General features: G+C 41.1%; 1 protein-coding gene and 2 pseudogenes across 1 annotated transcript; all 3 read left to right on the top strand.

The window, feature by feature from the left end:
- Nucleotides 1-3,113: 3,113 nt before the first annotated feature.
- On the top strand, nucleotides 3,114-7,044 carry LOC147606443 (uncharacterized). Its single transcript, XM_086791759.1, has 2 exons — nucleotides 3,114-5,761; nucleotides 6,498-7,044. The coding sequence occupies exons 1-2, from the start codon at nucleotides 3,142-3,144 to the stop codon at nucleotides 6,824-6,826; spliced, it is 2,949 nt and encodes a 982-aa protein (XP_086647885.1). The 5' UTR covers nucleotides 3,114-3,141; the 3' UTR covers nucleotides 6,827-7,044.
- A 2,820-nt stretch (nucleotides 7,045-9,864) lies between these two features.
- On the top strand, nucleotides 9,865-11,432 carry LOC147606442 (uncharacterized; annotated as a pseudogene).
- Nucleotides 11,433-12,455: 1,023 nt separating this feature from the next.
- LOC147606441 (uncharacterized) lies at nucleotides 12,456-12,987 on the top strand (annotated as a pseudogene).
- Nucleotides 12,988-14,065: the final 1,078 nt, after the last annotated feature.

The raw sequence follows: 14,065 nt of genomic DNA, 5'->3' as shown, positions 1-14,065 counted from the left end.
TCCTCGGGGGGTGCACTATATGGAAGCCCCTCCTACGACGTGCGTTCAAGGGGTATTTAAAAAACCCCTTATCTCTGAATTTTGAGCTAATAAAACTACCCCTTTTTCTTTATAGACTTACGGGTTTTTTTCCAAAGTACAATTAAAATACCCCTCTTGTAATTGTATTTCTGTAAATTTACCCAATATTTTGGATTAAAAAAACCCCACCTAATGATCGCACGTGGTAGACTTACATTTTTTGAGGTGCACCCCCCGAGCCTCCATCTGACCTTAGGCACTTCACATGCTTTCATGTCTATTTTTCATCCATCACTCTGAAATTTTGAAAATGAGTAAATACTTCACTCTTCTCCTTATGAAATACACCCATAATTTTCTCGCGTGGTCATCAATGAATGTTACGTAGTACTTGTAGCCCCCCATAGACATAGTCTTTGTAGGGCCCCATACATATGAATGCACAACATCTAGTACATTCCTGGTCATATTTCTGTCATGTGGAAATACATGCTTTGTTTGCTTTCCAAATTGACATGCTTCACATACTTTCTGGATACCTTCAACTTTAAACTTAGGTAGCCCTATCACAATTTCTTTAGTCTACATAGACTTCATTCTTTGCACATTTACATGCCCAATTCTCTGATGCTAAATGTATGTATCTACAACAACTTCTGAACCATTTGCAAACATTGCAGCACTCACTTCATGCATATTCTCGGGGGGTTCACCTCAAAAAATGTTAATGCACCACGTGAGCTCAACAGGAGGGGTTTTTTCATTAGATACGTTGAGAAAATTTAACGAGATTACATGAACAGGAGGGGTTTTTTAATTCAACATTAGGAAAAAAATCCGTTAGTTCATAAGTAAAGAGGAGTTGTTTTACTGGGGGAAAATTTTTAGTTAAGGGGTTTTTAAAATACCTCTTGAATGCACGTGATACCTATGGTTTTCTAGTAGTGCACCCCCCCAAGCGCATATTTATATTCAATGTAAATATTCTGCCCACTCTGTTGCATTTTACAACCAACCTGCAATTATCTTTAAAGTCCTACATAACAGCCACCATCAGGGTTAAACCGAAGCTACAAACCCGGCTCAATCATCTGGCCAATAGAAATTAGATGAGCAGTGTCATGTCCTATAGAAATTAGATGAGTATTGTCATGTCCTATAGAAATTAGATGAGCAGTGTCATGTCCTATTTTAACAAAACCTGGTCAAGACTCTTCATTTCCTTGAACCACTCACCATGAAATTAGAGTTTGTTTGCCGGTGCCTTGCAAAGAGCTCTCGACACTAGCCAAAACAGGGGGAAGAGTAAATGAAGCTCTTACCCTCATACCGCTTCCTGTGCTTCTCTTGCTTGTTGCCGTTCAGCTCTTAGCATGAACCAGGCTCTAATACCATGAAAAGTTACATGGGAGAGAGAGCTTGAGCTCTTGCAAGCACACACACACTCACACAAACCCTAGAACTTGAGAAAACACAAGGTGAGAGGTTGAAAATTCTTCTTCTTCTTCACACAACAAAAGAGGTCTACCAAGAAGATAAAGTGACTAACACACATAATAGAGTATATACAAGCAGTCCATAGTCCAGATGTAGAATCTTTGGCGAAGATATGTCGGTGGCAACTACCAAACCTGCCAGTGATGTAAATGTTGAACGGTCATGCAGGCACCTCGTGAGTGTCAGCTCATGTTGAGCTTGACATCTCAACAAGAGGTACTACGCTCCCTTATGAGAGAAGTATTCTTTAGTTGTGTAGCTCTGTGTTGGAATTCTTGCAAGGTGTCTTGGGGTGGAAAGGTCTCTCTCATCTTCATCGTCATTTGAGTAGGGAGTGCATTTGAGTAGGGAGTGCACGAAGCACCCACTGTTGCAATTTCCAGGATCTTGGGGTAGCCGAGTGACCAAAACTTTAGCTCTTGTAATAGATTGGGCCACTTATTCCCCCTTCTTCATGGACAATTGGTTGAGTTCTTGAGTAATAAGATCAAAGTACTAGTTCTTCCTAGGTCGAAAGGTAGCCAAGAACTATAGTTTGAGGGTGGCCCAATCCGAGAAGTGGTTGGTGGGGAATTGACTATTGGAAACAAGACCAAGCGTGTCATCTCGGTTTTTCCCTCTTGAGTCACACACAGTGAGGAATCACCACACAGGGTTGAAATTTGAAAGCCTACCCGAATGTTCAATGTGAAGACCATAAACTAGGTTGACCTTCAAAATATATAGGTTTATGTTTAAAATTTAGATTTTTTAAATAGATAATGACTATTAGGCATTAGCTCTGAAAATTAAGAGCTCCCAAATGACTACGGTAATGAGGGATTTGCCTCCATCAATATTTTTTGTTTTTAACACCGAAAAATCATATGGATTCAAATTTGTAAAAATCCCCTCCATGCTCCATCCTCCACCATTGCCATTGCGCCGTTTCATCGTGGTATCCCCCAACTTATCCTTCATCACAAATTATGAACGAGTAATCTTTGATTATTGCTCTTGGTGTGCAAGACAAAGAGAGTGACTAGCCTTTGATCTAGGAAGAGAGAGAAAGGGACCAACCTTGATGCAAGAAGAGAGAGAGAGAGAGAGAGAGAGAGAGAGAGAGAGAGAGCCCTTGATGCAAGAAGAAAGAGAGAGCGACCAACCCTTGATGCAAGAGAAGAGAGAGAGAGAGAGAGAGAGAGAGAGAGAGCACTATGCCTTCTATGTTGTGCCTATTGGTAAATGTCTTGTCGTGCGTTTGTACGGTGTCGGTGGAAGCGAAAAGGTGCATTGGTTGATTGCCGAGCTCAAATCAAATTTCGATAAAGGTTAAAAAAAACCTTCGTTTCTAATGTTGATCCCAAAAATCCATCAGCCTAACTATTTATTTAATTGAATTTGTTTTTCGCTCATTGTAGGCCCCTAATGGACTTTTTTTTGCACCTCTATTCTCTAAGAGGCCTTTTCTAGAAGGTTTGACCTATGAAGGCTTGAAATTTCAGCACTGGTCGTGACTCTTGTGGACTCTGGAGAGCTTTGAAAACGTGCGAGAATATGGGAGCTTTGAAAAACGTGCTTTTGCTGGAGCACTACCGTCAAATAAGCAGGAATCAATTAAGCAGTGGTGTAAGGGGAGGTTCCATGGCGGAGCAAGTAGCTTGCAGTGTCGCAATGTTGGCCGGCCGTAAGCACCTAGTCTCTCTCCTTTATCTAGTTTTCTGCATGCTCGCCATAGGCGGTGGCGGCGCCGCTGCTTATAACCTTACGGCAGAGGCCAATACGCTTCTCCAGTTCAAAAAGGGGCTGCAGAAGGGCGACGATGCGGTGCTCACGAGATGGAATCCCGCCAATTTGGCGTCCGTTTGCTCGTGGGAGGGCGTTATGTGTCAGAATTCTTCCACCGTGGTCGGCCTCAACTTCACCAACTTCAACCTCAACGGCACGCTAACGCTGCCTCTCTGCGAGCTGCCCAGCCTCACGCAGCTCTACCTGAGCTTGAACTGGTTCTCTCAGACCTTCCCTTACTTCTTGCTGGAGTACTCCTGTTCCCTCCTCACGGTGCTGGACCTCAGCCTGAATTCGTTCTACGGGCCTTTGCCCTCCAACATCTCCAAACTCTCCCATCTCCAGTACCTCAGCTTACAGGGCAACAGTTTCGAAGGGCCTATCCCAGCAGACTTTGGCAATCTGCCCAACTTAACCCGACTCCTTCTCCAAGGGAACCTCCTCTCCGGCGCCATACCCCCGCAGCTCGGCAACCTCTCCCGTTTGCAAACCCTAGACCTCTCCTACTCCAACTTCCACGCCGGCGGCATTCCATCTCAACTCGGCCACCTCGCCAGCCTAAATAGCCTTGAACTTTTCAATTGCAGCCTTGTGGGCTCGATTCCCGCCAGCCTCGCCAACCTCGCCCGCCTCTCCATGCTCGACCTCTCCTTCAACAATCTCTACGGCACCATCCCCGCCTCTTTCACCAACCTCACCAACCTCTCCTTCCTCTTCCTCTACGAAAACAGTCTCTCAGGCCCAATACCCTCGTTATCTAATTCCCCTTACCTCCTTGAGATCGACCTTCACTCCAACTCCTTCTCCGGCAGCCTGCCAGAGAACTTCGTTCACCTCAGCTCCTCCTTATACCTACTCAAACTCTATGACAACCAGCACAGCGGCGCCTTGCCGGACGGGCTCGCCACCCTCGCCAACCTCTCCACTATCGTACTCTACAACAACAACTTCTCCGGTAACCTCTCTTCGCAATGGGGCTTGCATTCGAGGCTTTGGCAGTTTGATATCACCAACAATTCCTTCACCGGTTCCATCCCCCCTCACCTGTGCTACACGAACACCATGGAATACATCTCTCTGATGAACAACTCGCTGACGGGAGGAATTCCGACAACTTACGCTAGCTGCCGGAGTTTGGTCCGATTCCGCGTTGAAGGAAATCAGCTCTCCGGTAGCGTGCCCAGTGGGCTATGGACGCTACCAAGCTTACAAGTCTTCACGCTGCAAAACAATAATTTGTCAGGTACAATTACTATGCCCAACTCCTCATCTAACTACAGCCTACAAGTCCTCAGGATCGACTCAAATCAATTCGAAGGCCCCATTCCAACCCAAATCAGCCAATTCTGCAACTTAACCACATTAACTGCCTCCAAAAACAAGCTCTCTGGATCTCTACCTTCCCAAATTGGCCGCCTTACTAATTTAGAGACATTAACCCTCTCCTCTAACTCAATCTCTGGTGAAATCCCCACATCAATTGGCAATTGCCAGCACCTTAACTCCCTTTATCTATCTCAAAACCAGCTTTACGGGCCAATACCCTCTCAATTAAGCCTGATACCAGACCTTATTTATTTGGATCTCTCCTTTAATCACTTGAATGGAAGCATACCCATTGCCTTTGCAAACTCTACCTATTTTCTCTTCAATGTCTCCTACAACAATCTATCTGGGATAGTCCCCGAGTCTTTGACAAGTGATCTAGATTCCAGTAGTTTTGAGGGAAACCCATTACTCTGCTTGTCTCAGTCTTCGTGTGGTGTGGAAACTAGGAAAAAGAGTGCCAAAGTTATAATTCTCACTGTATTGCTTTGGGCTTGTGGAGTAGCTTTGTGTGGGGTCCTTGCGAGGATGATTTACAGGAGATTAAAGTGCAAGAGAGGGGTAACAATTGTGTCTTTTCAAAGGCTAGATTTCAGTGAAGAAGAGGTGTTTGGGAGATTGGATGAGAAGAATGTGATAGGGTGTGGGGGAAGTGGGAAGGTATACAAGGTGAGCTTCCCTGCAGGAGGGGCAACAGTGGCTGTGAAGAAGCTCCTATGTGTTCCAAAGGACAGGATAAGGGATGATCAGACCTCTTCATTCAAAGCAGAGGTGGACATATTGGGCAAAATCAGGCATCAAAATATAGTGAAATTGCTATGCTGTTGTGTGAGCGAGGAGGCCAAGCTGCTTGTTTATGAGTACATGCCCAATGGTAGCCTAGGTGATGCCCTCCACAAATCTTTTCACAACCAGCTTCTCACTTGGGCTACACGTTTTCGCATTGTTTTAGGAGCTGCAGAGGGGCTCTCCTGCTTGCACCATGGCTGTGTTCCCCCCATCCTCCACAGAAATATCAAGTCCAACAACATCCTCTTAGACTCTGATTTCCAAGCTAAGCTTGCAGATTTTGGCGTGGCAAAGGCATTCAAAGGCATAACCGGCTCCAATATGGCCGGTGTGGTGGGATCCGTTGGCTACACTGCCCCAGGTACATCAACATGTTTATTTATCACTCTAATTTACAATATAAGTCAATTATTAAAGCAATTTTGCAATGTTTTAACGGTGATATAATTGTACATACCAAGATTAATTATCGTAGATAATTGCTTTATCCCTAAAACAAGGTGTAATTATTTGTTGTTGAATGGTGATTGGGTTTAGTCATCCCTATTCTAGGGCTACTGCTAGTGGCTTCAAGAATCTCCATGCAAGGGTTAGTGATTAGTGAAAGGGATGGATCTAATCCATGCAAGGGTCAGTGATTAGTGAAAGGGATAGATCTAATGGCTTAATCGTCTCAGAATAGACATAGACCCTAGACGTTGTGGAAAATCTTAATCAAGGTAATGACTTCAAGTTCCTCTAATCAAATGCTAAGCTAGTGCTTTGATCATCTCCAACCGAGCGCTTGCGGCTAGTGACTTTAATTCTCTCTAGTAATCAAGGGAAGGGTTTTTGTTGATAACCTCTAATCAAGGGCTAGAGCTGTGAATAGGTACATTGATCATTTCTGTCGCATATTGCTTTTGAATCATGAAGGGATGCAGCAAATTAGTGGCTTTCTGAATCTCTAATCAAGTGAGATGTGCAGTCGAAATGAGGGAGAGCTAAGAGTGATTAGGCATGATATTGTATCTTAAACGGGTTGGATTAGTGACTGCATATGCATGATATATACTGAGACATCTAATTATGGAGGGATGATTAAAAATTCGTTGCAGAATATGATCAAGACACACTGAAGAGCGATGTGTACAGCTATGGAGTGGTGGTGTTGGAGCTGGTGACAGGGAGGAGGCCGACAAGCAAGGTGGAGGTTGAAGGAGAAGGCATGGATATGGTGCGGTGGGTGAGGCGGCTGGTGCAGTCCAATGAGGGCAATGTATGGCAGGTCTTCGACAGTAGGCTTGACGTGGCGGATGGTGATAGGGAGAGCATGGTAATGGTTCTCATGATTGGCCTCCTCTGCACTAGCGATCTGCCACAAAGGCGGCCGTCCATGCGTGAGGTGGTGGAGCTCCTTCGCCGGCCCTCGCCTCGCATTTTATGATTTCTTTGTCCTCCTCCTTCGCCGGACCTCCTCTCTTTATGAGACCTTAATCAAAGGCATTCACACAAGGGCTCACAACTATGTGTATGAAGCAACAGTACTTCTACAGATGGTGTTTCCTTGTGTGTCACAACTATGTGTATGAAGCAACAATACTTCTGAAGATGGTTTTTCCTTGTATGAAGCAACAATACTCCTAAAGATGGTGTTTCCTTGTATGTCCCAACTTAAGTAGCCATGTTGATGGTAAAAGTTTGCACACCACCTTAAATCCAACCTGATATGTATTCAAGGTCGAATATGGGTAACCTTTGAGAGATGACAGGACAGTCAGGAAGTAATAGCCCTTGTATAATATAATATATATTTCCTATCATGATGTAATAGCCCTTATATAATATAATATATATTTCTTGAAAAAAAATCCAACCTGATATGTATGCCTATTTGCTATTATGTTGCTACTTATTTTGAGATATATCAATGCATAATGATCTTGAGAATATTATGTTGCTATTTATTTTGAAATATATTAATGCATAATGATCAAATATAATGTCTTACAAGATTGATCACAAGCTATAAATGTTTTGAAACATAACAAGCAAAAATTTGCTCCTTTTATGAGTAATTCAAAGACATTTTTAGGGCTATTTTAAACAAACCATTGATGAAATTTCCAATAAATGATTCTTAACATGTTCAAAGAGTTCAAGGCTCAAAAGGTTGGCCTTCCATTTTTTGAAACGTGAAACTTACTACGTTCGTTGCGTCTCTTATTATTTCTTATTGTCCAAAGTGCCATTGGAATCCTTACTACTAAGTATCTATCTATGTAAAGCCTCTTGGGAGAACTTGAAATTGCATGATATTATTCGAGTGCACATGATAGTGTCTCTTATAAAGTGTACATATAGTGTTTCAAATGGTCTTAGCTTTTATTGGCCTCCAATATATTTGACTATTTCGAGGTGTCAAAATTCATCTCATACTTATATGTATTGTTAGTCATGTAAGATGATATTTACATTTTTTAAGTTTTTGATTTCACACGCAAAATTCTTTGTCCTATTTATGTGCCCACCATTGAAACACCTCGCCCACACCAAAGTTTTGCACACTCTTTGAAATCTTCCTCGCACTCGTGTGCCAATTCTAAGATGACAAATTTAAAAAACAAACATTTTCTCAATTCTAGGGGGAAGAAATTTTATTAAAAAATGCACGCTTTTCCCAACCACTCAATTTATTTATTCCCAACATGTGGAAACCTCTTAACCTCTAGCCCATTTTTCTATCCAAAAGCTACACATCAACCTATTTTTCAACTAAAAACTTTAAAATTCCTATCCTTTGATTTTAAGTCCAGCCTCAATTTCAATCAATCTCTACCTTGGAATATACAATATAGGATGATTTTTATTTTTGTTGTGCTGCATTCATACATTCACGATACAAATGTTGATATTGATGACCTTGCAACATAAAAGTGCATAGAATGCTAGTATTGAATTGGAGGAAATGAGAAAACATAACTTATACTTTGCATAGAAAAAGTCAGACCTTGAGTCAAAGAAAAACTTGATAATTCCTTAAGATCTTATAATCTTGCAATTGAAAATCACAATGATTTTTGAGATATATGTCCCAACTTATGCAGCCATGTTACTGTTAAAAGTTTGCACATCACCTTAAATCCAACCTGATATGTATGCCTATTTGCTATTATGTTCCTACTTATTTTGAAATATATCAATGCATAGTGATCAAGTATTATGCCTTACAAGATTGATCACGAGCTTTAAATGCTTTGAAACATAACAACCAAGAATTTTCTCCTTTTATGAGTAACTCTAAGTCATTATTGGGCTATTTTAAACAAATAATTGCTGAAATTTCCACTGAATGATTCTTAACACATTCAAATTAAAGAATTCAAGGCTAAAAAGGTCAACCTTCAATTTTTTGAAACCCGGAACTTACTATGTTCCTTCCGTCTCTATCTATGAGTAAAGCCACTTGGAATCCTTACCAGCTGAGTATCTATCTATGTAAAGCCACTTGGGAGATCTTAAAAATTGCATGATATTACCTAACAATGTCTCTTATAAAGTGTACATATAGTGTTTCAAATGATCTCTTTTATTGGTCTCCAATATATTTGACTATTTTGGGGTGTTAAAATTTATCTCATAAGTATGCATTGTTAGTCATGTAAGATGATATTTATATTTTTCCTAAAGATTTATACTAGATGTATTGTTTTTAACCCTTCACATAGACTTGACATGAGCCTTGAGGGTTTTCTTGGAAGTGAGGCTCCGAAAGGCATGCTAACCCTCATGAGTATTTTCTTGGAGGTTAGGCACCTAGACACATGGCAACTATACTTTATTGAATTAAATGTCTTCTAACTAGGTTTTCTCATGACGTAGGGTGTCTGGCCATCGAGGATTTGCGTGAAGTCTAAATGTGCCAGCCCACTATGCTCCCGATGATCTCCACTCTATTCAAAATTTTCACCACCATAGACAATGGTTTATAATGTATCTATATTCTAACTCAAGAGACTTATTTCGTGTAGGTTTTTGTAAGCTTACGAATTGATCAAAGAGGTGTTCTCAAAATGACAATGGCTTGCATAGGATCAAGAACTTTGAACCAAGATAGTACTTGGAAGTTTAGAAACGTATGCAAAGAAATGTATAGACATGTGAACACTCATGACAGTGTTTGTAAGGTTTTTTTCCAAAGGGGAAAATCATTATGTTACATTACTCTTGATATCTCAGGAATTTTCCAATGTATTTAACTTCTCTCTTAATAATGCATTAAAGTTTATGTTCACCACAATCTTAAACCCTTCTTGCAAGAGTTCTCTTAAACTTTACTATCTATTTTGTCGTATTTTGTTGGAGTGGATTATAAGTTAGAGTGCATCCTATCTAAAGGGGGCTCTTCCTAGAAAGGTATTGAGACATTTTCCCCTGGCTCCATGTATAAAACATATGTTCCAAAGTCCCGAATTAGCTAAGCTTATGACATGGGGAGCGGAGCACAAGAGCAAAGATGGAGTAATGCGAATTCCATCAGATAGTCTTGCATTTGAGCATATTGATTTGCGATGGCCAAATTTTGCAAAAGAACCATGCAATTTAAAGATGGGTGTAGCATTAGATGGCGTGAATCCATTTTCAATGAGATCAAGTAAATGGTCTACATGGCCAGTGGTAGTTATTAACTATAATCTACCCTCGTATCTCAGCATTAAGAAAGATCATTTAATGCTCTCACTCTTAATTCCGCGAAAACGACAAGTTAAACATCTGAATGTTTATTTGGCCCCTCTCATCGACAATCTTCAAGATTTGTGGAGAGGGATTGATGTCATGGATATGTCCAGAAGCATTGGTCAAAGACAGTTCATTGTTCGTGGAATTTTAGCATGGACTATCCACGACTTTCCAGGATATGGGTTTTGCTCAGGCAAATGGTTTAAATATATATATTGTCTCATACGCTTGTACGATGTTCATTGCGCTAATCATCTTTGTTATGTTTTCCATGCAGGGATATGTACCAAGGGTTATAAAGCTTGTCCAATTTGTGGTGATTGGTTGAGATCGACTTATAGCAAAAACCTCAACAAAAATATATATCTTCGACATAGACGATTTTTATCTGAAGATCATTATCTACGAGACAGAAGGCAAGCCATACATTTTAATGGAAAGGTAGAAGAAGGGAGATGTCCAATACCAATGACACCGAAGGATTGGTATCTAAAGTGGACTGTTGGACCCGCTATCGATCCGGAGTCGGAGATCATAAGCGGCAATGATGATGACGCTGTAAAGAAGCGAGCGAGAGGAAAACGTGCTCTAGCCCAAAGTCCTTCGATATGGTATACTTTGGAATATTGGAAGGATTTGAGGATATGTCGTTTTCTTGATCCTATGCACATATTCAAGAACGTGGTCATTCGTTATGGCAACACCTCATTGGCTTGAAAGACATAGCGGCAGCAAGAAATGACTCAAAGGATCAAAACTCAAAGCCCAATCTATGGCCACTTTATGATGAAACTCAACGTGAGACAACCTACGAGCCTGCCCCATGGGTGCTCAAGACAGAAGAGCTAGAGACTATCAACAGGAAGATTCAGTCGATTCGTACGCCTACAGGATATGGAGCATCTTGTCGAAACATGTTCACTCTAGATGACAAGAGCTTCTCTGGTTTAAAAACACATGATTGGCACAATTTTGTGAAGGTAAATCTATCCAGATCTTTGTAAGTATTTATTTTCTTGCATGTTTTGTTGATCGGATTAATCATGTATGCAGCATGTTCTACCCCTTGTTATTGATGGATGTACTACAAGAGGAGTCCGAGATGTAATATATCACCTTGGATCGCTTGCAAGGTATTTATCGGTCATTAATTTTTAGTATAAAATTTTATTTGATATCTTCTTAATTCAAAAACATCTCTAATATCTTCTTTCTTTTACTGATAGATGGATTACATCTAAAGAGATTGCCAAAGGGTCAATTCCACAAAAGAAGCGTGAATGTATAGAGCTTCTTTGTTTAATGGAAAAGGAATTTCCAACCTCCTTTTTTGATATCCAGGTTCATCTTGTAATCCATCTAGTGGACGAGATAGAGCTCACTGGTGTTGTGAGCACTCGATGGATGTTTTGGGGTCGAGAGATTTATGAGAGTATTGAAAGGTTATGTACGTCAAAAAACAAGACCAGAGGGTTCTATGGTGGAGGGATGGATGCTTAAAGAATGCATGTATTACATTTGTGAATACCTTGAGAAAATCGATTCTGAAGCTCCACGCGTATGGATAAATGAGTCGTCTTCTACCATGTCAGATGAGGTATTGTCCGGTAAGGGAGTCCCTTTTCGACTTAAGGTTCAAGATAAATTGGATATTTCTACTTTCATTGTCTATAATAGCGAATGCATGCAACAATTCGTTGATGAGTACGAGAAGGAACTTCCAAGCAAACGAGTTGGCAGACGTAAAAAGAGGAGATCCAAACGTCAAACCAATGTAAATAATGACGGGGACGTACCTACTTTCATGGATTGGTTATACACCCGTATGCAACAGGCGGTTAGTGATCATGAGCCAATCTCAACGGAACAAAGAGAGTTTATGATCGGGTGTGAAAGACAGGTAACTTGTTGGGTTTTGAAAACTCTAAACTAAACAAATGAATCTCATTTTTTTTAATAATTTATTTTTATTGGTCTAGGATCGAATGTATACCAACATGTGGGCTTATGGACAACATCTTTGGATAAAATCTATTGATGACTTACGTCTAACTCAAGATTCTTGCGTTGTTGCCTCTTTCAAGCAATTATCACGTGCAAGTTCAAGAGACACAAATCTTATCGACACTGAACTTGGTTACGTGGGAACCATAGTCGGCATTTATGAAGTATCGTATCGTATCTTCAAGCAGGTAAATGACATCTCTCTTCATGCAACAATGACATGTAGATTTCTTGAAGCTATACATAATTCTAAAGTTTTGATTCGTGTATTTTGACAAGTGGTTTTGAAGGTGGATTGGTTTCGTGCCAAGTATAAAGGCAATAATGCCACAATGAAAAGAGAAATGCCCGGATTTTGGTCTGTCGACTCCTCAAAGTTATTGCGTGCAACAAAAGAGCCTTACATTCTGCCAACTCATGTTGAACAAGCGTTCTTTTACAAGAATACAGATGCTCATCCATGGTGGCAAGTTGTGCATGTCCAACCTAGAGGTCGACACTTGTTTGATAGCGTTGACTCTGAGAAAGCGGATCAGGATGAATTGATTACGTCCTCGAATCTAGACACATCGACATCAGAGAGGTGTAGAATTCTTCTTTCCGATCATGATGACATTGTAGATGATGAGAACGACAACGATCTAGACTCTGACACTACAGACACTGAAGAGGAAAAAACAATGGATGTCGAGCCTATGGAGGAAATGAACGTCAACACAGATTTAACAATGGAGGAGTTCAAAGAAGTCAACAAGGATAATGAAGATGAAATTTTATTGACGGTTAATCTCAGAGATGACGATGAGGACTATTAGTCGTACGTGTCAACTCACGGATCAACCTATGTTCGTCGGTAAGATTTAATCTCAAAATAATTCATTGTGAAGTCATGATTTTTATTCTTTTGAAAACTTGCTAACAAGGGTGGGTGGTGGGGAGTCTCATGGTGATAGCCTCATATGGCTAGTGTCAGGGTCCCATTCTCCTCAGACTTGTTTTTCTTGCTCTAGTTGTGTACAGGGTAATTTCAACTTCAAGTTCACTAAAAGAAAGTTCGTATCGGGATTCGATTCCCCTCCTCTACCAAGGCTTCTATCTCGCATTTCAACCCCAGTATCAGTATCTCAACCTTTAGTACCCGTAATCAAGCATTGTTCCCTAGATCGACTTGGCCTAGCAGTAGACCATCGAAGCCAGCAATCTTTTAGCATTTCATGGCAGTAATTCTAGCAGCACCCTCAGTGAGTACCCGTAGTACCCTTAGCCACAACACCCCCCACGTTGCCCATTTGCTGCTCCAGCTCTGCTTTCTCCCTCTATGACACTATGGTCACCCCAGCTTTGATGTATGGTCACCCCATCTTTGATGTATGCGGCAGCACTATGGCCCCCATGCTTGTCAGCCGCCTCTGAACGCAGATTGAGAGACCACAGATATGTATGATCTCACGCTTGTTCCGCAGAGCAAACCATCAATACCGATGTTCTACATGACATTGGTATCAGAGCTCTCTGGTGGTAACTTTTTGGTCTCATAGGTCATTTTGTCCTTTTGAAGATGTAAATATAGCATTTCATTTTGTTTCATTTCTCTCTCTCTCTACTTACCGTGCATTGTCGCATCGATGACTCATGAGTTTGCACATTTTCTTCAGCAACCACTTCCGACTCCATCCTGTGTCCCAAACTCCGTCTCCAGTGTGTTGATGACATATTTCTTGTCATCCTCAAGTTGATCGATGCATTGCAAAATAAAAGTCAGTTTAGTAATTCAAATAAAAAACTGTAATTCATATTCTTTATGTTAAATAATACTTACTGCCATGGTATATGAACTCGCTGGAGATAAGACATGCAAAGGTCTCTCATCCGCCGACGTCTGAAGGCGATGCCGGCTCCGACCTGAAGGATACCCCCGTCAGGCGTGATGTCGCATGTGACA

Source organism: Cibotium barometz, chromosome 57 (assembly GCF_041138505.1).
Source record: "Cibotium barometz isolate CiBa-2024 chromosome 57, ASM4113850v1, whole genome shotgun sequence".
Classification (NCBI taxonomy): domain Eukaryota; kingdom Viridiplantae; phylum Streptophyta; class Polypodiopsida; order Cyatheales; family Cibotiaceae; genus Cibotium; species Cibotium barometz.
Note: the sequence above shows the minus strand (reverse complement) of the source record. Positions and strands in the feature narration are given on the sequence as shown.